General features: G+C 38.3%; 4 protein-coding genes and 1 pseudogene across 53 annotated transcripts; 3 read left to right on the top strand and 2 right to left on the bottom strand.

Annotated features, from left to right (window-relative positions):
* The first annotated feature begins 714 nt into the window (after window positions 1-714).
* On the top strand, window positions 715-4,062 carry LOC104720848 (glycine--tRNA ligase, mitochondrial 1). Its single transcript, XM_087471447.1, has 9 exons — window positions 715-1,369; window positions 1,457-1,839; window positions 1,937-2,054; window positions 2,173-2,370; window positions 2,475-2,699; window positions 2,807-2,866; window positions 2,935-3,015; window positions 3,116-3,521; window positions 3,606-4,062. Exons 1-9 carry the CDS (start codon window positions 1,070-1,072, stop codon window positions 3,812-3,814), a joined length of 1,980 nt encoding a protein of 659 aa, XP_087327573.1. The 5' UTR covers window positions 715-1,069; the 3' UTR covers window positions 3,815-4,062.
* An 862-nt stretch (window positions 4,063-4,924) lies between these two features.
* Window positions 4,925-6,408, bottom strand: LOC104720847 (F-box/kelch-repeat protein At4g39240-like). Its single transcript, XM_010438741.2, has 2 exons — window positions 6,128-6,408; window positions 4,925-6,030 (listed from the first exon to the last, which is right to left on the bottom strand). The coding sequence occupies exons 1-2, from the start codon at window positions 6,269-6,271 to the stop codon at window positions 5,077-5,079; spliced, it is 1,098 nt and encodes a 365-aa protein (XP_010437043.2). The 5' UTR covers window positions 6,272-6,408; the 3' UTR covers window positions 4,925-5,076.
* Window positions 6,409-7,886: 1,478 nt separating this feature from the next.
* LOC109127206 (F-box/kelch-repeat protein At4g39550 pseudogene) lies at window positions 7,887-9,026 on the top strand (annotated as a pseudogene).
* Window positions 9,027-9,205: 179 nt separating this feature from the next.
* Window positions 9,206-16,064, top strand: LOC104720844 (uncharacterized). 50 transcript variants are annotated; one of them, XR_015570802.1, is made up of 34 exons: window positions 9,216-9,483; window positions 9,690-9,761; window positions 9,908-9,974; window positions 10,087-10,206; window positions 10,306-10,327; window positions 10,429-10,469; window positions 10,583-10,700; window positions 10,793-10,865; window positions 10,983-11,095; window positions 11,169-11,205; window positions 11,323-11,440; window positions 11,543-11,615; window positions 11,867-11,981; window positions 12,080-12,149; window positions 12,288-12,462; window positions 12,564-12,651; window positions 12,729-12,833; window positions 12,922-12,985; window positions 13,153-13,198; window positions 13,286-13,367; window positions 13,495-13,639; window positions 13,755-13,816; window positions 13,927-13,977; window positions 14,060-14,104; window positions 14,203-14,281; window positions 14,373-14,469; window positions 14,565-14,640; window positions 14,733-14,841; window positions 14,931-15,011; window positions 15,083-15,164; window positions 15,274-15,409; window positions 15,487-15,540; window positions 15,637-15,769; window positions 15,865-16,017. XR_015570802.1 is itself a non-coding variant. In XM_087471444.1 (33 exons), the coding sequence occupies exons 28-33, from the start codon at window positions 14,822-14,824 to the stop codon at window positions 15,951-15,953; spliced, it is 396 nt and encodes a 131-aa protein (XP_087327570.1). In that variant the 5' UTR covers window positions 9,216-9,483; window positions 9,690-9,761; window positions 9,908-9,974; window positions 10,084-10,206; window positions 10,306-10,327; window positions 10,429-10,469; window positions 10,583-10,700; window positions 10,793-10,865; window positions 10,983-11,095; window positions 11,169-11,205; window positions 11,323-11,440; window positions 11,543-11,615; window positions 11,867-11,981; window positions 12,080-12,149; window positions 12,288-12,462; window positions 12,564-12,651; window positions 12,729-12,833; window positions 12,922-12,985; window positions 13,153-13,203; window positions 13,286-13,367; window positions 13,495-13,639; window positions 13,755-13,816; window positions 13,927-13,977; window positions 14,060-14,104; window positions 14,203-14,281; window positions 14,373-14,469; window positions 14,565-14,640; window positions 14,733-14,821; the 3' UTR covers window positions 15,954-16,064. The 50 variants fall into 50 exon arrangements, 4 of the variants coding, with proteins under 4 accessions (XP_087327570.1, XP_087327571.1, XP_087327569.1 ...); XR_015570807.1 differs by having other exon boundaries at window positions 11,727-11,981; window positions 12,748-12,833; XR_015570806.1 differs by having other exon boundaries at window positions 11,727-11,981; window positions 12,748-12,833; window positions 13,153-13,203.
* Window positions 16,065-18,405: 2,341 nt separating this feature from the next.
* On the bottom strand, window positions 18,406-21,739 carry LOC104720841 (putative LRR receptor-like serine/threonine-protein kinase At2g16250). The gene is made up of 4 exons (XM_010438739.3): window positions 19,509-21,739; window positions 19,291-19,419; window positions 19,172-19,194; window positions 18,406-19,089 (listed from the first exon to the last, which is right to left on the bottom strand). The coding sequence occupies exons 1-4, from the start codon at window positions 21,410-21,412 to the stop codon at window positions 18,539-18,541; spliced, it is 2,607 nt and encodes an 868-aa protein (XP_010437041.2). The 5' UTR covers window positions 21,413-21,739; the 3' UTR covers window positions 18,406-18,538.
* Window positions 21,740-22,501: the final 762 nt, after the last annotated feature.

Here is a 22,501-nt window from a genome sequence, read left to right as displayed (position 1 = left end):
GCAAAAAAATCCAACCGAATTAAATCGAATGGTTTGGTTTGGTTATAGTTAAATCTAAAAATCTGTTTGGTTTTCAATTTAATAAACTATTTGGTTTAGGTTTGGTCTGGTTAAAACCGTAAAACCGAATATTTTTTTTGGGTTTTTATAAAAATTTAGGATTTAGGATTCTTAGATATAATTAGTTTCACCAACTTATAAATTTATATTGTATAACAATATCAGTATTTTTTTTCTTTATTGGGCTTATAGTTATTGATCTCTAAATTTTTTTCTTGGTTTTTTTTTTCTCGTTTTATTTTTCAATAACCTTTACTTTTTAAAAGTTTAAATTTCAATTAAGTATTTAGGTTTACAAAACTATATTTGGATTTTATTTTTTAATTATGTTTAGGTTTTACTTTTATGCTTATTTTTTAGTTATGTATTAACTATCTATTTTTTAAAGTATGGAATAACCGTTAAAAACCGGGACCAAATCGTGATACATATGGTTTTTATATGGTTTCATTTTTGATAAAACCAAAAAACCCATAAACCGAAAAAACCAAACCGAATTACATATGGTTTCTATATGATTCAATTTTTATAAAACTAAAAAAACCGAACTGAAACCAAACCGAAAAACCGAACGCCCACCACAATGCTCCTACAGAATACCAAAAGACTCAACTGGATTGGATCCATTCGAAAAAATTATAAATATATATATATGAGAAAAAACAAAATTAATAATTAAAAGAAATAGAAAAAAAAAAGAAAGAAAAGAGCGTAAAAATGTTGGAACGTCGGCTCGACGCCGCACGGCCATCTTTAAGCCCTCCGCTTGACTACTCGTTCCCGCGGCCGACTGGATCGGACAAGTGTCTCCAACTTCCAAAAACTTTGTCGCTACTCGAAGATGATACCGGTTTTTCAACTCAATAGGGTTTATGGATTGGGTTGGATTGAATTGACCCACAAATTTGGGCCCAGTTAGACTCACAAAAAGATCAAAAAGACAGTTTCCCAGTAAACCAACCCTAAAAAAATTCACTTTTCCAAACCCTTGGCGGCGATCCCGATCACGATGAACCCTACGGAACAATCCGCGGCCGTCGAAGACCAGGAGGCCCCCGTCCAACCTCTCAACGCAGCGAAACCGGAGAGCGACGTTGCAATTGGGAGTCTCTTCGTCGACAAAGTGAAGGCTGAGAAATCCGCCGTCGAGAAGGAGCCTGAGGCTTTCCGACAAGCCGTGGCCAATATTCTCGAGCGTCGTTCTTTCTACAATCCATCTTTCGATATTTACGGTGGCGTCGCCGGACTTTTAGATTACGGTCCCAGTGGCCGCCTTGTTGAACTTAATGTACTTAGCCTCTGGCGTAAGGTGAAGATCATTCACATATCTCTGCTCAATTCAATTCGGTAGACAAGACTGTGTGATTTTGATTTTGATTTTATTTTTTTTAAACAGTATTTCGTTAATGAGGAGGACATGCTTGAAGTTGGTTGTTCAGCTTTGACACCAGAGATCGTTTTCAATGCATCTGGGCATGTAAAAAAGTTCACTGATCTTATGGTCAAGGATGAGATAACTGGTGCATTTCACCGTGCCGACCACTTGATCAAGGGTTATTGTGAAAGGCGAAAGAAAGATGTTAGCATCTCTGCTGAGAAAGCTGCTGAATTTGATAATCTCCTCGCTGCTGTGGAAGATCTTTCTGCCGAAGAGCTTGGCGCCAAGATAAAGGAATATGGAATCACTGCTCCCCACACTAATAATCCACTTTCTCATCCTCCTCGCCCGTTCAACTTGATGTTTCAAACATCCATTGGCCCAACTGGTTCCGCTCTCGGGTGAGTATTTTCCATGTAATAATTGTTTTCTGAGCTAGTTAGTTTCTTTCTTTCTTTCTTGAGTTCCTTATCAAGTTACTTTCTTTCTCTGCTTCAGTTACCTGCGTCCTGAAACTGCTCAAGGCATTTTTGTCAACTTTAAGAACTATTATAATGACAATGGGAGAAAACTTCCTTTTGCCGTGGCTCAAGTTGGTCGAGTCTTTAGGAATGAGGTGAATATGCTTCAATATTCTACTTGATATATTGAATACAAGTGATCTTTTTTTTCCTATTTATCTCTTTGGTTTCAATTGCCTATTAGACCCATTGGTAATAGCTTCTTACTCGCAGATATCCCCTCGTCAAGGGCCTATAAGAGCTCGTGAATTCTTGCTGGCAGAAATTGAGCACTTTGTTGATCCTGAGAATAAGTCACATCCCAAATTCCCTGACGTAGAATCATTGGAATTGCTTATGTTTCCTAGAGAAGAACAAGAAATGTCTGGCCAATCTGCGAAAAAACTTTGCCTTGGCGAAGCTGTTGCCAATGTCAGTATTTGTAATCATATTCTCGCCTACCTCTTTTTGACATTTATTATATTAAAAAAAATACACTTACACTGATGCCTACCACTGAAATTGTATTCGAATAGGGAACTGTGAACAGTGAAACTCTAGGATACTTCATTGGGAGAGTGTATCTTTTCCTTGTCTGTCTCGGCATAGACAAGGAACGGCTGCGTTTCCGCCAGCACAAAGCAAAAGAAATGGCCCACTATGCAGCAGATTGTTGGGATGCTGAAATTGATTGTTCATATGGGTGGATTGAATGTGTTGGAATTGCCGATAGGTCTGCTTATGACTTACTTGCTCACTCCGTAAGAAACTTACCTCTTACCCTCATCATTTCATTTGGCAGCTTGATAATAATTAATTATTCAAAACCCTTTTGTATTTACATTGTGGACCCTTTGTTTTGTGGCAGAAAAAAAGTGGCGTTGCTCTTGAGGCTGAAGCCAAATTGGCAGAGCCTATAGAAGTAGAGGTATTCTACTTAACATTTTCATCTCTGTCTTTACAACGTGTCCTTAATGTGGTTCTCTTTTATTTCAGAAACTTATTTTTACCCCTGCGAAGAAAGAACTGGGTCTTGCATTCAAGGGAGATCAAAAGAATGTGGTTGAAGCTTTGAAGGTAGACCGGCTGAAGTCTCTTATTTTCTACTAGAATAGCTGCTCTGTCTAATGGTGATGGTTTATAATAAAGAACATGCTTGGTGTAATGATTTTGTTAGGCGCTGAATGAGCAAGAAGCTATGAAGATGAAGGCGACCCTAGAATCCAAAGGGGAAGTCGAGTTTGAAGTGTGTACCCTCGGGAAAAACGTGACCATCAAGAAGGACATGGTGTCAATCTCAAAGGAGAAGAAACTAGTGTTTGAGCGGGTTTTCACCCCGTCAGTGGTTGAACCATCTTTTGGGATTGGACGGATCATATATTGTATGTACGAGCATTGTTTCAGCACAAGGCTAAGCAAGGCAGGGGATCAACAACTGAACGTGTTCCGTTTCTCCCCTCTTGTAGCACCCATCAAGTGCACGGTTTTCCCGCTTGTGCAGAACCAACAATTTGAGGAAGCAACCAAAGTTATTTCCAAACAACTCAAATCTGATGGCATCAAACACAAGATTGACATCACAGGTACGTTAAACAAATTGAAACTGAAAGTGTTTTATAATTTCAAAATGGAGCAAACTGAGTGAGAAGATTCGTGTGTGTGAATAGGTACATCGATAGGAAAGAAATATGCAAGAGCTGATGAGCTTGGTGTGCCATTTGCAATAACAGTGGATTCACAGACGTCAGTCACAATAAGGGATAGAGATAGCAGAGACCAAGTCCGAGTCAGCTTGAAAGAGGTAGCTTCCGTCGTGACCTCCATGGCTGAGGGGAAGAAGACGTGGCAGGAGGTCTGTGGAAGATTGAATGTTTAGGGGTTGTGTTTACAATTACTTAGCAGTGTGATTTAAAGCATGTTTATGATATGGCCGGTATTGTATGTTATTTCAAAATGATCTTCAGGTCCTATTAAGCATGTTTAGTATTATTTACCTTTCCTGTCAATAAAAACAGGGACGCTGAAAGGGTTTGTGTTGTGTAACAGTTTGATGCTTACTATTGTAGCTAGACACGTTCTCAACAACTTCCTAGATATCAGATTTTTACAACCATTTTACCAAAATTTTAAGATCTTTCCCATACCTCCGCTCCACGATCTTCGTTTACGAACAATCCCCCGTATAAATACCTCTATTCTACCATTTATATTTGTGTGATGCATGTTGATTGCTCCACACGCAAAAAAGCAACACAGTTTTTTCTCGTAAATTAATCCTCAAATCCGAAGCTGCCATGGAACGTTTCTTCTCTGAGGTAAATTGCTAAATCATCTCGTATAACTACCTTAATTTATTTGTATTTTTTGTAGCTCGATACCTCTGGATGTCACTCTATTCTACTTTTTCTACCATGTCATCCATTATCAAGCCTCCCTCACATGCAAGGGTCACTCTGGATCTCTCTCTTTTCCAAAATCTGAAAGTAGCTAGAGGGACAAAGGGATCAAAATAAAAAAACATATTTTTCTACCTATCATGTTTCTCTTTAAAATCTCTATCTAGATTTTCTTTGCCAAAACCTCTATCCAGCATTTTTTTTTCCAAAATCTTGGACCTTTCTATCTCCAAGATTCTTTGTTAAATGTTGGACTTTATTTACACTTCCTATCCAGCTTTTCTTATATGGGATTGGGGATACATACGAAATATGTTACATGTACATTTCGTACGCATGTGTGTATATTTATAAAACAATGATTTGATTTGTTGTCACATATATTGCAATACATTGTATGCTAGCTAGAATTCCGATAACCACTGTTGCTACAATCCATCCATGTATCACCTTTCATCATCATAAATTATTTTATTATTATTGTTTAAAAAACAAAATTTTGCCCCGGTAGATGATCAATTAGTACTACTTCTAATCAAAATGTATGACGATGTATAAATGGATAATTAATAATCAGATTTAAACGTATATAAATAAAATTATAAACTGTCTTATTGTAATTTATCCATGTTTTGTGAACACACATATATTTAAAATATTAAGTATCGTACGTATGTACTTGTTTTATTATAATTAAATAATTAATACTGTAAGGCATGCATCCCTTATAAATACTGTATGATTAAATGGAGAAGGACAGACACTCCTTGATGTCGTAGAAACTCTTTGGCTTCAGAACTACTTTCCTCGAAATCTGATGTCCCCAGCACTCGTTGTCAATCCTCTCGACATCAAAAATGGAAACACTGATTTCCCACTCAACCTCATGACTGCAAACAATCGCAAGTCTCGTGCCAAGAGCAACTAGCTTTTTTCTGAGGAAGTCACAAGGGTCAATCTTTCCGGCCACTCCCTTGAGGAGGCTCCAGTTTTCGGAAATAGAATCAAATACATGTATGGTGTCCACTTCTCGATCCTGTACATAGAGGCACTTTCCTATCGCACAGTAGCTGGGTTTAAAGCTGGATTCAAACCAGTGATCATCAATGGGGTCGTACCTTTCTAAGGTTCGATCAGTGGGGTCGTAGACGCACGAGAACCACCCAAACTTGATGAATATCTTGTCGAGCATAACAAAACTGGCGCATATGTCTTCTAGCTCCTCGTCAAAAGCAATATTGAAAGACTCCCAGCGTGGTGGATCTGAATCCGAGCCCTCGATGTTGTATTCTTGGACAACGCACGAACCACCACAAACACACAAGACATAAATTTTACCTTGTATAATACCCACGGCCGAAGCTGGTCGTGGGGCACCCATAACCATTAACTGGAGTGGCTTGCACACAGACTCAAGATAATCAACCGCATAGACTGTCGTGGGTAGTTCATCATCCCTCTTGGGTCCACCACAGATCGCATAGATACTGGAGCCGTCACTCACATATGTCGGTCCATAACCTGAAAAGGTGAAGTTTTCAGAAAGAGCTGGGATCGCCGGTCGGAGTTCACACATATCCTCAGAGTCATGTACTTTCGTCTCCAACGTAAACCATTCGAGCTCCATTCTGGGTACATCATCGTTAACTAAGCCGACAAGGAGCACGTCTTCCTTGACCTTTAACTCCGATCGGACCTGATATAAGATTTGTAAAAGCGATATATGATTGTATCATCGAGTCTAAAATAAAAGACATAATTAAAAACGTAATACCATATCACTAATGTAATACCTCATAAATTCTTTTAGTAGAAAATAACTCGTTGAACTCCTTACAAACTCCCTTGAGTGCTGGATGATAACGCCTGGGAACTCTCGCGATGCACTGCTCCTGTACCGCCGTCGGAAGCGAACCCACAAGTTCTTGGTCACTCATCTTGATCAGCTTGGAAAGTTATTTAACGAGAGAGACTGAAACAGATGAAATACGAAATGCTTGCTGAGAAATGAATTGGTGAGTGATTTAATCGCTCGCTATATATAGAACAAGACATTTCATCCACACACGTTTTCTTTTCGCAATAACATAACGTTGGCTGTATATAATGTCGAAATTACTTTTTAGTCGAGTAAAATTTGTTCACGTCATTTCTATTAATACACATTCACATAAGACTAAATGCATACACATTCAATAAGCATAATTTCTATGTTCTCTTTTTCAAATTAGAGAAGCTTTAAGTTTAAAGTAGTGCGTAACTGCTAACTGAAATTTATGATATATGACTCGAAATGTGCTCAACTTGATGACATTATTTCTTTGTGCCATAGAGAGAATACCCATATTTCCACGCATTTCTATTAATACACATTCACATAATTAAGACTTACTGCATAAGCCTTTCTCAAAACAACAAACAAAGTAGAAACTTTAAAGATATTAGCCGATTCAACTAAGTTGAATTTTTTAACACGCCAAACAAGATTAGTAATATCCATTAGAACACACTAAGTGTGTCAAATAAGTCTTTATATATTTGTGTCGTAGGTTGATTATAAGCATAATTTCTATGTTCTCCTTTTCAAATTAGTGAAGCTTTGAATGTGAAGTAGTGCGTAATTGCTAGCTGAAAGGTATGATATAAGACTCGAATTTTGCCCAACTTGATGACATTATTTCTTTGTGCCATAGAGAATACCCATATTTTCACGTCATTTTTATTAACACACATTCACATAGCTTGTCTTCAATACTGTCTAACTAAGTTGAATGAATCGCAAACATTACACCAAGATATATTTGTTATTAACTTTTGATATAATATTTACTCCTATAGATTATTTAGCTGAGAATGTATTAATATAATGTATCCAGTTAAGGAATATAATTCACCATAATCTTAATTAATTATACGACAAAAGAAAATATCAAGTAGATAAATCGAAGCATATCCACCACTATTTTCAACTTACATTAATTTTGACATATCTACTATTAAAATGTATTTAACATGCACTAGCTAGTGTGATACAACCATTTTCGAATATTTCCCTCGTCCTCTTTCTTTTTTTTTTTTTTAAACAAAGAAACTATAAGACTCAAACAAGATTATGGTTTTAATATATGGATCAATAATATTAATTAACCACATACATGATGCATGCATGCTATTTTGTGTGTGTGTTTTTTTTGGTTGTTGCCAAAAATGCTATTTCTACTCTTTCAGTCGTCGTATAGATGCGTTACTTATTTCGCGGAGTATGACATTTATGTTGTGTTTTTTTTTTTTTTTTTGCCAGGACATTTATGTTGTGTTTGAAATGCAAATAACTGTAATCTTAGTAGAAGGGTAAAAAGGGGAAACTACAGTATTTGGTCAGCCATATTAAACCGGTGCACGGCTTTTTCTTTTTTTTTTTTTTTTTTTTTTTTTTTTTTTTTTTACCCGGTGCACGGCTTTTTCATTAAACCAATTTTCGTCTATTGAGGTATATTGATATATCTGATCGCCGTGGACCAGATCTATTGCCGAGATTACAGTTTCTTATAGATGCAAAGAGGAGATGAAGTTGCTTGGTACCCTGATGGCGATACATTGGTCAGGCACGAGTATAATCCACTTACAGCTTACGCATTCGGTATTGTCTTCACCTCAATTATTTTTTCCGCCATTGCTTAGCTTGTTTTTAATTTGATTATATATATATATAGTGTCTGAGTCTGAGTGAATGTTTTTTTCCAGAATTTGTGTGTTTGATGCCAGATAAAGTTTTTCGACCACAAACAACTACTATAGACGCTTATGATGTAGCTGCAAGGCCAGTAGTCAAGGCAGCTATGGAAGGTGTTAACGGTAAGGGATATTGTGTGTTTTCATTGAAATATCCTCTAGACCAATTGGTATGCAAGTAGCATTGCTTGCAACATATCTTCTGACTCAGGGTTGGAGATTTGACATGAACTTTTTTTGCTTATGGTGTTACTAGCAGTGGAAAGACACATACAATGCATGGTATTGAGCTGCTTAGCACGCGTCTCGAGATTGTATTATCCAACTCTCTCCCTCGTCTCCAAGAGTTTCCGCTCGCTTATTGCCTTACCGGAGCTTTACAAGATCCGGTCCTCTTTAAACCGAACCGAGAGTTGTCTCTATGTGTGTTTACAAGATGGAGATTATGACCCTAACCCTAGGTGGTTCACTCTCTGCCTGAAACCTAATCGAACTCTAACCAATGATGACGACCTCATCGAGAAGAAGAAGAAGTCAAGTGGGTATGCTTTGGCGGCAATCCCAGTACTCCATTCTCGTCGTGTGCACTGGTCAGGTCTCGTTGCGGTTGGTTCTGATATCTTGGCGGACCCATCGACCAAGAAGTAGCACACTCGTCTAGCGTCTCGATCTTGGACTGTCAGTCTCACACGTGGGGCAAAGGTCCAAGCATGCGGGTAGAGAGGAACTAACTATCCAGCCGCTAATTTGCTTGATGGAAAGATATATGTGACAGGAGGCTGCAAAGACTGCAGCAATCCATCTAACTGGCTGGAGGTTTTCGATCCCAAAACCCAAACTTGGGAGCCTGTCTCGAGCCCTGGTGCAGAGATTGGTGGTTGTGATGTGCATAAAAGCGCAGTGGTTGATGGAGAGATCTTATTTGCAAACTCTAATAAAGGTTTGATTTACAAACCCTAATAATAAGCCCAACAACAAAAGCCTAAACTAAGCCCAATTAAGAATGTCAAACAAAAGAGAACACGTGTCGTGAGAAAATAGATTTTGGATTAGGTAAATAAAAAAATTGGAAAAAGGAAAATTTCCTTTTCCTAAATGATGTTAACGTTATTAAGTATTATTAGTTTTATTTATTATATAAAGAGACTCACGCGCTCCACACTCATCACTTCTCGATTTGAGAAAACAAAAAGCGAAATAATCTCTTCTTCTGCTTCTGCGAAGACGACGATGATCCATCCATGTCGAGACGATGATAAGCCACTCTCTCTCTCTCTCAGTCCTCCATCATCACTCGATAGAAACCCTAATCCGCGAGACCCTAAGATCTAAAATCTAAAAACCCTAAAATCTCTCTACGGATCGGAGCGAAGCATCTCAGGGTTTCAGCCACCGCCTACTCCGCCCTTCTTCTCTGGTTCGTCCCCCTTCTTCTCCTTCGGTTTCCCCTCTCTCTCTCTCTCGTAGACTCGTAGTAAGTCAAGTCTCCCCTGTTTCCCTCTCTCACACTCCAGTACAGTCTTTGGCTTGTATCTGAATTTACAAGAACACACCACTCTTTGGGATCGACTACTTTTACTCGTTGTATTGACATTGTTTATGTTTTTTCCTCTTCTTCTGCAGGTCTTCTAGGGTTCCGAGCCAAGGAGATGGCCTTGTTTTTCAATCGGGCTCTTAATTAAGCTCTTAACAGAGGTTTGCTCTTTTCGCAATTATGTACATCTTAATTTGGTCTCATTCCTCACTTCACACCATCGTTGTTGCTTATTGTTGTTGGCAATTTAACCCATAGAAAATCCTAGATTCTGGTCTAACTTACTTTTATATCTCTTGTGTTTTAGGATCTCTCCGGTGTTCTTTGCTGTGGGATCTTCTCTCTTCCAAAGCGTGGGTGCGGATCACACACAGGTTATGCAACTTTTGCTTTAAAATTTTTTTTTGTTGTTTTGTTTACAATTACAGTTTAGTGTTTAATTATTTGTTTAACCATGTTCCTTCTTATTCTTATTTTGTGCAGCAGGAGATGGTTTTTAAGAATGGACAAGTCTCATAACCAAAATTTGTCATCTTAATCTGATTTACGAGTATCATCAAGTCAACCTACAGGAGAAGGTGGTCTTATTTGCGCTTTGCCCAAACAGTTGAGTTCTCTTATTCGATTTCCACTACTCATTAGTCAGTTTGCATTCTCTCTATACTAATAGATTTTAATTATGTCTCTGGATTTTTTTGGTTGCAGGACAATATGATTGACACGGCAGGTAGGTTCTAAGTCTGTATCTATCTCTGCACATAAGTTGTATCCATCACTTTTGTTTAAGGTCAACTACAATTTTTTTTTAACCATTCTTGTTATCTTCAGGATAAAGAGCCGTTTAGAATCAGCTGTAGCTACAACACAGAGTAAGTCTCAGGGAAAAACCAGTAACCAGTAGCTAAGATTCTTTATCGCGTCTTTTAGTTCAACTCTTGACTGTTTATTTCTTCTTTGATACCGTTGATGGTTTTGGTTGCAGGTCGTCTGAGTGAACTTGGAGCATCGTCTCCTTCCCCTTTTCTGAAATCAAACCAGAACAGATGTTTCCGCACTTTCTGAGGAGTGAGGACTGATCTGAGCTTTGGTCTTAATATGAGGTACTTTCTTATTATTGGTCTTCTTCTAACTCTGTGGTTCACTTTATTATAGTTTTGTATCTTTGACATATAGGTTTGTTTCTGTGAAACAGGTGGTGGGCGTTGATTGATTTATTTGACTCTCTCTCGGTGATTCAGAACACAAACGTCGCCAGCGAGCTTAAGGTAACAACATAAACTGGATCATGGTCTTGGGACTCCAATCGAATTTGCTTTTTAAGTTGTTGTCGTTTTGTTTTTTTGGTTACAATTACAATTTACGGTTAATTGTCCTTGAACCAGGTAAAGGAGGTCACCATTCAAGGTAGAGACCATCTGCAATTAATTCCATGAATGACACCATGAGCCGATGTCTAAGAAGAAGAAGAAGAAGAAGAAAAAAAGAACACCTCCAGGTTTTGTTTCAATCATCCATCTCTTTTATTTAAGGTCAACTACGTTTTTTCTAACCATTCTTGTTATTTTCAGGATAAAGAGCCGTTAGAACCAGTAGCTACAATACATAGTAAGCCTCAGGGAAAAACCAGTAACCAACCAGTAGCTAAGATTCTTTATCGCGTCTTTTAGTTCAACTCTTGACTGTTTATTTCTTCTTTGATACCGTTGATGGTTTTGGTTGCAGGTCGTCTGAGTGAACTTGGAGCATCGTCTCCTTCCCCTTTTCTGAAATCAAACCAGAACAGATGTTTCCGCACTTTCTGAGGAGTGAGGACTGATCTGAGCTTTGGTCTTAATATGAGGTACTTTCTTATTATTGGTCTTCTTCTAACTCTGTGGTTCACTTTATTATAGTTTTGTATCTTTGACATATAGGTTTGTTTCTTTTTGATTCTGTGAAACAGGTGGTGGGCGTTGATTGATTTATTTGTCTCTCTCTTGGTGATTCAGAACACAAACGTCGCCAGCGAGCTTAAGGTAACAACATAAACTGGTTCTAGTGATTTGATCGATGATGGTCTTCGGACTCCAATCGAATTTGCTTTTTTGGTTACAATTACAATTTACGGTTAACTGTCCTTGAACCAGGTAAAGGAGGTCACCATTCATGGTAGAGACCATCTGCAACTAATTCCATGAATGACACCATGAGCCGATGTCTAAGAAGAAGAAGAAGAAAAAAAGAACACCTCTAGGTTTTGTTTCAGGTCTGATTGTTTTGATTGCAGGTCTGAGCGTATTTGGAGCATCGTCTTTTTCCCCTCGTCTGAAATCAAAATGGAACAGATGTTTCCGCACTTTCAGAGGAGTGAGGACTGATCTGAACTTTGGTATTGATAATAGGTACCTCCTCCTTGTTCTTCTTCTTCTAATATTTTGGTTCGCTATAATATGGTTTTGTAACTTTGACGGGTTTGTTTCTTTTTGATTCTATGAAACAGGTGGGCGTTGATTGATTTATTTGACTCTCTCTCGGTGATTCCGAACACAAACGTCGCCAGCCAGCTTAAGGTAACAACATAAACTGGTTCTAGTGATTTGATCGATGACGGTCTTTGACTCAAGTCGAATTTTCTTTTTAACTTGTAGTTGTTTTGTTTTTTGGTTACAATTACAATTACAATTTACGGTTAATTATTTGTGAATCAGGTCAAGGAGATCATCATTCAAGGTAGGGACCAGTCGATGGACTTTAAGAAAAGCATCAAACTGCTGATAGCTAGTCTTCTGACGTTTGAGGAATCTATACTGCACTCGGGCCAAAAAAACAAAAACCAGTCACAGTTGTCTAAGCCGAATGCAGTCATTAGCAACATGTGAAAGGGTAAGTAACATTCTTAATAACCATTCTGATACCAACTCTGGTCTCAAGTTCCTGTTGTAATTTTTTTTTTTTTTTTGTGTGTGTTGATATCCTCATTACAGGGAAAGAAACGTAGCTAGCACTACCAAACTGATTATGGAAAGTCAAGCCATCAAAAAGCAAAAGCTAGATGAAGGAAAATCAAAATAGGTGAGCCAAATTGTTACAAAATCAGATTGATTCACTCCATGACTGAAACTCTTTTCTCAACATCACTGATTATGTAGATTCTCAATTCAAAACCAGCAACTCTGTTGCTCCACAGGGCAAAACGAGGTCTTTCTCACTCCGAAGTCTTAAGCTCAACCTGTGAAAAAGCAGTGAACAAGAAGGCAATGCATCTAGTTTCATCAAGGTATATTTGTACTTCATAAATAGAAAACTAAAGTTTTAACCAATGCATTCCGTGATTTGATGCAGATCTTGAAAGCTCCAGCTTTGCCTGCACCAGAAACAAGTACACCATATCTGCTAGAAGTTTCAGGTAAATACCCTTCATCTGGGAATATTTTCTACTTTTTATTTTATTTTTGCTATAGTAATCATGAAGGTGGAAATGTATATATCTTGAATACATGTTAAGTCTTCAATCTACATCAGAGCTTAATGAGTTTTTTTTTTTTTTTTTTTTTTTTTTTGTCTATTATGTAGGGATGATGCAAAAAGCCATGGTATCTATGTATGGTCCAATTACTCGGTAAGGTTTGTTCTCAGACCTCTATTTTTATGATGCCAAATCCTCTTCTCTTCTTCTCCATTGCCTATCACCTGATGATTTTCTCAGGTTCCGAGCCAGCAAAGCAATGGCCAAGGAGATGGCCTTGTTAGCCTTCAACCGGGATCTTAAGCTCTCTAAACATGCCAAGGTTTGCTTTTTACATCTTCGCATTATAATTTGGTCTCATTCCTCACTTCACACCATCGTTATTTCTATCGACCTTTTTAAAAAATAAAAATGTTGACCATGTTTCTTCTCATTTTTATATTGTGCAGCAGCAGCAGATCCGAAATGGTTTTGAAGAATGGACAAGTTTCATAATCAATTTTGTCATCTTAATCTGATTCACGAGTATCATCAAGCCAACCACAGGACAGGGTGGTCTTATTTGCGCATGGCCAAACAGTTGCAGGCTTGCAGGTAAGTTATCTTATTCGATTTCCACTACTCATTATTCAGTTTGCTTTTTCTGTATACTAATAGAGATTAATTATGTCTCTCTGGATTATGGTTTGGACATGTGCGAATCTTCAAGGGATGTTGCTGGACAACAGTAGGCTCTTGCGTTCAATCCATGTACCCTATGCTGGTGCAGAGGTAAAAAGAACTCTTTCATGCAATCTTCTCTCTTTTTCTTTTAAATAACAGACAGAGATATGATGAAGCTTTAGTGAATCTTAATTATGCTTTTTGTTTTGATGTTGCAGGAAACCAGTTGGCTCTTGCGTTCAATCTGTGTGCCTGCTGCTGGTACAGAGGTAAATAGAACTCTTTGATGCAATCATCTCTCTCTTTTAAAAAGAAACTTAAGTGGATCTTATGCATTTTGTTTTGATGCAGTACATGAGAAGGTGGTCTTACTTGCGTATTGCCAAACAGTTGCAAGTGAGTACTCTTATTCGATTTCCACTACTCATTAATTACTTTGCATTTTCTGTATACTAATAGAGATAAATTATGTCTCTGGATTTTATGGTTTGGAGTTGTGAGAAAGTTCCAGGGATGGTGGAGGACAACAGTTGGCTGTTGCTTTCAATTCGTGTGCTCCCTACTGGTGCAGAGGTAAAAAAGAACTCTTTGATGCAATTATCGTCTTTAGAACAGTGATTGTAAACAACATGTATCTTAGATTGTGAATATTTTTCGTTTACAGCAAGAATGTTAAATTTCATGTATCTCTTGGTGGTCCACTTTGTCGGCTTTAGGAGGCGAATGCTTCTACTGCTGTTGCCAGTCTATCAAAAGAGAAGGTCAGTTTGGTTTTACTCTTAGTATCTTTTAACTTTATATACAAACTTCCAACATTATTGTATTGGATCTAACGAGATTATATACTGAAATGCAGGACGAGATGTTGGCCTCATGTAGATTTTTTGACGACAGTGCAGGCAATGAAGTTCTTTACATTGCTGCAAAGACTGGTAAACTATATATATTCTGGCACTTCAAGCTTTAAATTCTGTTTTTTTTCTTGTCACTGCTAACAACCGTTCATTGATTTATTTTTTTGTAGAACGTGGTGGGAGTATTTTAAAATGCAATACAAAATCATGGAAACGAAGAGATTAAAAGCCTATAAAAATAACTCTACATCAACCTTCAATGTCTCAGCTGCTTGTGATGTAAGTTTATATTTCTTCTCACTTTTGTGACCAACAGACAAAAGTGTTACTATTTTTTAGTAGTCATGTTTTTTTTTTTCTTAATGCAGTGGGACCCTTGTAGGAGATGTTATGATACTTGACATACATCAGCGAGTTCGTGTTCTTCTAAATCCTCTGCTTCACCATCTGTAAGTAAAATTCCCTGTTAGATCATTTTATTATAATTATAGAATTCCCTCACTCAGAATCTTTTTGCCAGTGTGGATCGGAGGACCTTGTCTTGTCCATGGTGTTTCTCTTCAACTACTCCCATCTTTCTAGATTATGACGACCAAATAAAGGTATGCATTTGTCATTTCAAGTTTTATAATAAATAAAAAATTCAAACGATTCTAGTCAAGTGATTGATGGTTTTTTTATTTCATGTGTTGACTGTCTCACTGACTGCAGGGAGACCATCATAAAGACTAGAGATAATGTGCAACTTCCATGAAACCTAAAGAGTTCTGTGATTTAGTGCAGATCTCGACAGCTCCAGCTTTGCCTGCACCAAAAAGAAGTACACCACATCTGCCAGAATTTTCAGGTAAATACCCTTCATCTGCGAGTATCAAAACTTGATAACATAACAGACTCATAGCTTAATCTTCAAACAATGGCAAGGGCTAACCAACATGCATAAGTATCTTCATAGCTTCCTCGTAAGTCTCTAATCAGGTATTAAGCTTCTTTTCACCCCTAGAAAAGTTGTCTGGATGCATAGAACCCTTAATTTCATGCCATCTAATATGCCTTTGCTTTCGTCCCATGCAGAATAATGATTGGAGGCGTCACTTTACTGAACCAAGGAGCCTTGTGGCCCTGTGCTCCAAAAAAACTCTTGCAGAACTTGTAATAGGAACTCGAGAAGGCACCAAAATTCAAAGCAAAACCTTTGAACAAAAAGGTACTACTGGTCCAGTCTGAGCGTTCACAAGTCACCGGCTCGGACTGCAGGGGGTGTTAGCTTTTGATCTAACAAAGTTTTATTTATTTATTCAGTTCATCTTCAGACTCGACTAAACAAAGAGAAGCAGCAGTTCAACTTCAAAAGTTCCTTCCTTGCATACACCCTAATATTGTTTCTATAGTTTACGTTGAAATTATGATTTAAGGCCCATGAAGGAACTAAAACGTAAATGATTTTTGTACCCATTTCTAAATTGGGCCCATAATTTATTTCTTAATAAGCGAATTAAGCACACGCGCTTCAGAACAAAAACCCCGGAGGTTGATCAACGGCGATTTCGTCTCTCTCGCCGATGTCGTCCGCAGAGAAGAGGAGGAAGAAGAAGAAGGCGAAGCCGTCGCCTATACTCTCGCAATCGACTACTCCAAATCCTTCACTTCCCGATGATTTAAGACCTTTCTCTCTAGTTTTTCAATACACAACACATGTGCTATTAATTGGGATCTCTTCTTCCACAGTTCGACTTGGTTCCCCTTTGGTACATGCTGGTTATTCTGTTTTAGTCTAAAACATTTACATGGTAGCAAAAGAAACCATACAAAGACCACTTGCCATAATTTATAGCTGATGTTTATGTGAGTTGGAAATGCTCATTTAGATTGGCTGTTCTTATCTTTAGCGAAGTTAGCTACCTGGACAGTTGGGTCTTTAGTACCTATCTGATGTTCTTTTTTGTTTTGCCATTGGCTCCTTTTGCAATATGCATAGGGTGATCAAGAATCACCTGGGATGATAGTATGATACCGCTAGCAATAGAAGACGTTTTCACTATCATCCAGGATGTCAAGTGGTCTTAACGGGGTTCATATCTTACTCTCACGGCTTTTTAAAAAAAAAATTATTATATGATTTCATGCTAACTAACTGGCTATGTTTTTACTATTTCAGACTCCACGAAAGGACTTCCTGCTTCGTGTTTCATATCTTGATATATACAATGACGTAAGTGGAACGTTTTATCCTTGATATATACATACTAATCCCTGAAAAGTAGATATTTTAGGCTGGGGTATGTTTTCTTGTTCTTCTGCCTTATCTTTGAGAACTAAAATGCTTAACAATATAAAGAATTGGCGGAGACTACTCATGATCTTCTTTTTTTTAAAGTGTGCTTCTATGTTTCGGCTGTCTGCAGTTTATTTGATGACCGTCTTTGTATCAGGTGATAAATTATTTAATTTATCCAACATGCCATAATTTACGTGTTAGAGAGGATTCCCAGGTTCGCTTCAACCTCTATAGGGTGTTTAGCTTTCTCCATTTTCTCTCACACACCCACAATCATTGTGCTCTGCATAAAATAAACGTGATGAATTACCTATGAATTACATATGAACTTGAACTTGATGAACTACCTATAAAATAAACGTGATGAATTACATATGAACTTGAACTTGATGAACTACCTATAAAATAAACGTGATGAATTATATATGAACTTGATATCATTTGAAAAAAGATAATGGTTCATATTGCATTTTTCTTTTCTTTCTAGGGCACTTATGTGGAGGGTATCAAGGAAGAAGTTGTTTTGTCTCCTGGCCATGCACTATCATTTATTGCAGCTGGAGAAGGTTATTAGAAAATTCAACCCCTGAAACATGTTTTGATTTTATTTACTCTCTCTCTGTTCCGCCTCTACTTAACGTTGTTGTTTTCAATTGCAGAACATCGCCGTGTTGGTTCAGATAATTTCAACTTGTAGAACAGCAGAAGCCACACTATATTTACACTGGTACGGCTTCAATCTCCAGGAGCTCGTCATAATGTAATTTGTATCCTCTTCTCAGTGTCTCGGCATGATGTTCTTTGCTCTAACAAGTGTCCTTACAAGGTCCATGTTTTGATGTCTAATTTTGCATCTGCTTGCAGGTGGTTGAAAGTAGAACCTAAATGGCGGAAGAGGCGATACTAGGATTCTTGCAGAACAATGAACAGATCACTGATTCGGGTCACTTGTCTGCGGTATTCAACCTTGACTACAACTAAGTCGTCAGCGTCACCAATGGGTCTCCCCGAGGATGTTCGAGTAATTGCTTGGGGTCTTTCTCGTGAAAGGTAAGATTTTTGAATTTCCCTCAACATTTCAGGGTCGTTCGTTGCTGATTCTACCTTGGTTTTTGTTCATAAACCAGACCAACAATGATATTATACGATATCGAGAACATCCGAGATTTGTTTGGACACAAGGTAAACCACGAGATCTTTACTTCTTCTGACTTCTTTGTATAAACATTCCCTTGTTCGATTGCCATATATACTCAATATGTGTTTCATTATACTCAAATTCGTGTATCATTCTTCTCATTAAACGGAATCCAATCTGCCGAATTGGAATCTGAGTGGTAATCTCTTTTTATTCAAGTTGATGCTCCTTTATTTGTAGTCTTTTTGGACATGACCATTCCATATCAATATTTGTGTGTACTCATCTCAAATTGCAATATTGCATATCAATATTTGTGTGTACACAATGTACGATACAATTTGTGTTTAGCTAACAAGAACCTTTATATTAATTGCCCCCAACCAAATTGCTACCAGAGAATGTCATAAGACTAGAGCCATTAGGATTGGACCCATTCGAAAAGATTATAAATTTACGGGAATTAAATTTTTTATCAACAAGAAAACAAATCATAACCACAAAAGAAAATTAATAATTAAAAGAAAAAAAAGAAGGTAAAAAATGTTGGATCGTGTGTTCTATACATCTTTCATACTTCGTCGGCTCGACGCGCCACGGCTACTTTCTCTCGTCGACATCGATCCCGTCGGTAAACCCTCCGCTTGAGACAGAAGGCTACTAGTTCCCGCGGCGACTGGATCAGACAAGCTCTGTCTCCAACTACCAAACACTCGGCCGCTACTCGAAGATCCTCTCGAAGATCCAGTCGTTCGGAATCTCTCAGATTCGCTGCTGTCTTCTCTCACGACTCTCATAGGATTCTCCAGGGCTTGAACTATGTGTCTCATAAGCGGCCGTCTCGTTTGCTTAGGGTTTAGACAAGACCTAGCGACGATTGCCATTGCCCAGACTTCTTCTAAGAGGTCTTCGTCGACCAGAAGAGATTGGTCTAGGATGTTCATCACTGGTTCTTTCTCCTGCGATGATATGTAAGGCATTATCTCGGCTAAGATTTTCTTGAATTGGGTTTCGTCGCATGAGCTGATTCCCAGTTTTCCTGTGATTAGCTCCAGAAGTATCTTGCCGAAGCAGTACACATCGTAGGCACATGTTGCTGTAGCTGAAGACCCTGTTAGATTTTGACGATTGTTAGAAGGAACATATAGAAATTGTAGGAAGCTTGTTGTTAAAACATTTGGAGAGAAACTCACCAGGAACACTTTCTTGAGAAGACCTGAAAAGTAGGGAAACAGTAGCAAGCTTGTTGTTAGATTTTTTAGTCTAAATTGGGTTAAAAAGTGTTTCAACGCAGTGAAGCAGAGACACTTACTGGGATAATCTGAGCAACCGGGCTATTTTTCGGGGACGGCCATTGTTTTCTTGATGACAGGCTTTGCTGAAGCTTCCAAGCCTAACTTCAAACTTATCATCCAAGAGAATGCTACTTGCTTGAACATCTCTTTAAAAAGGCATTTACATTGGAAGACTCTCAAGATCAGTATGATGTGGATTGAAAGTGAAAACAGTTAAAAGTGATGATTTTTCTACCTGTGGACGACGGGCGGTGAGCAATCATGGTGCAGATAAGCAAGTCCCTCTGCTACTCCCAATGCTATTTTCAGTCTGGTGATCCAATCGAGAGATCTCAATCCCTCCTCAACAAGGGAACTGGTTTTATAGAACAATGAGCTTGGTAAATCCCTGTTAGGCATGTACTTATACACCAAACACTTATGGGGTGTGCTCTCTAAGCATTTTCCTACGAATGGGACTATTCTCGGATGAGCAAACCGGCTGAAGAAATCCAACTCGGTTAGATACGCTTCTTCGTTGTTCTTTGTAGATTCCAAGCTGATTCTTTTCACAACGATCTGAACCCCGTTTTCTAAAACCCCCTTGAAAAGATCCCCTGATTGTCCTTTCTTTATCAGGTTCGAGTCACGGAACTCTTTGGTGGCATTGAGCAGCTGTTGATAGGTAAACGATGATCCGAGACTCCCAAAGTTTATAGAGACTCCTCCTCTGGAGGGAAGTGTTCCATCAGGAGGCAATGGGCCAACACCGTTGTGTCTACCTCTAGGATGATTACTTGTTGATGATCTGTTTCTTCGACGGACACAGAAACTCACTGTTATTGGTAACAATATGAGAATGAGCATAACCAATATAGACCCTCCAACTGCAGCTAGTATAACTATTTTCCTGTGGCTTAACCAGGAAGATTTAGGACTCTTCTTCTCTTCAGGTGGTCCGAAACTGTTGAAAGTTAAGCCCTTTTTTGAATAAAACAAAGTGCAGTCCGACAACTTCCGCTGGTTCTCTGTGCCCTGAAGACAATTGTTGCTCAAGGAAGCATTGGTTGGCACAAAGTCTGGAACTTCACCTTCAAAATAGTTTTCCGAAAGATCAACAACTTGGAATCTTCTCAGTAAAAGTGTGAGATTGCCGTAAAACATGTTCCCGGAAATGTTAAGCATGGAGACAGTAGAGTCAATATTGTCAGTGGTATTCGGCAGCAAATCAGAGAAGTGATTTCCAGAAAGATCTAGCAACCTCAGCTCCGGTAACGACCATAACCGGGACGGTAAAACCCCTATGAAACCACTGCCTCTGAAGTCAACTATCTGTAGTTTACTCATGAAACTGAACAGATCAGGAGATAGGGATCCTGAAAGGCGATTTCCCGCAATTGCAAGAGTCTGCAAGTTCCTTAGCCCTTTCAAATCTGATGGAACCGAACCTGACAGGTGGTTGAAGCTGAGATCAAGGTCGACTAAAGCAGAAAGGTCTCCGAGTGATGAAGGTATTGCAGAAGACAAGGTGTTATGCGAAAGATTCAGACGCTGGAGCTTGGAGAGTGCCCCAATATTAGCAGGAATCAAACCAAATACCGAGTTTGAGGAAATATCAAGAACTGATAAATTCTGAAGAGAGGTAAGAGACGGAGGAAGTTTGCCACTGATTGAATTATTGGAAAGATCAAGAACCGTGAGGCGTAATAACCGCCGAGTCAAAGTTGCAGGGATGGTCCCCGTGATTGAACAAGAGCTAAGGTCCAACACCTCTAAAGTCAACAGACGTGATCCGAACAAAGGCGGGATTGGACCTGGAAGAGAGAACCTTGAGGCGTTGAAGGAAGCTAAACGGGTGAGATTGAGGAGCGCATCAACTGAGAACTGCGGGTTTTGATTCCCAATCCTAGTCCTTCTGAACCCTGAAATGTTGATGTCAGTTACTCTACCATTCTTATCGCAATCTATGCCGTTCCAGTTGAGACAAGGATTGCCTTTAACAGGCCAATCTCTGCTTCTTATCCCAAGGGAAGACCTTAACAGAAGAAGCGCCGATTTCTCATGCAGAGAACTTGTCTGTTGCTGGAACGTTGACTCTAACAACAAGACGAAGAAGAAGAAGAAGAAGACAAGCAAGGATGTCTTCTTCAGAATCACCATGGTTTCTCTAAAACCTGATGACTAAATCGAATAACTTAAATCCCTTCATTTCCTTAGTGATTCAATTAGAAAGAATCTTTGCGATTAATGAAAAAAATCAGATTTTTTTTTTTTTGGTTTTCCTTCGAATCCGATAAAAAAGGAAACTTTATATTTGTATGACTTTTCTATGTATGATTTTCAACAAAAGAAAAAAAAAACAAAAAAAGGGGTTCTTCTTCACTCTTTTGTTACCTCTGCGACTTTGTGACAATTTTAATTTTGTCTGTGCACTTCGTCGTAATCAAAACTAGTATTGTTGGTTACCAATCATTTTCTTCTGCTGCCTTCTCTCTCTCTCTCTCTCTAACTCTTCTATGTCTTTTTTTTTGGTCCTAGATTTAGAGAGAGAAAGATGGGAAAGTCTAATAAAATACGAAACCAACTGGAATATCAATATATTATAATAGTATATAAACTTCTTACAGAACTGTTCTGGACAGAGAGAAAGAAGCTCCATACTGGTCAAGAACAGCGGCCGATTGAAAGAAAGTAAAAGTAAGAAAGTATAACGAAGTGTAAGAAAAGAAAAAAAAAACAAATTGAGAGTTGTGGGATCGATCTTTCGTTTGTATACTCGGCGCCGCACGTTCCCAAGATTTATGGTTCGATCTATCTCGAGAAAATTTGAAAGTGATGTTCTAATACACGGCGCCGTTTTGAGAGGGTTTGACTTTCATCGATCCCGCCCAATACAGCTTAACGAACTCTTAAAATATCATTTAACATAATAATTAATTAGTACTATCCTACTACTATATGATACTGATACTGATAGCCATATTTTTTTAGTCATTTTAAAATTAAATGAAAAAATACTACTGTACGATAATTATTATTTGGAATTTTGATAAAACGAATGATACTTAGAATGGAGAAATGTAAATGGATTTAAAGTCTGCCTAGATTTATGCATATCATGTTGGGAAATTGAAGGTCTTGTAGAAGGAGTATGTGTTACACTTGAAAGATGCCAAAGATGGGAGACTTGTGCAAGAATGGTTTGGGGATGTGTTTACTACAGCTAGAAACCGGTTTTGCAATTTGAAA

Source organism: Camelina sativa, chromosome 11, assembly GCF_030686135.1.
Source record: "Camelina sativa cultivar CO46 ecotype springtype chromosome 11, ASM3068613v1".
Lineage (NCBI taxonomy): Eukaryota > Viridiplantae > Streptophyta > Magnoliopsida > Brassicales > Brassicaceae > Camelina > Camelina sativa.
This window is presented reverse-complemented; position numbering and strand designations above follow the sequence as displayed.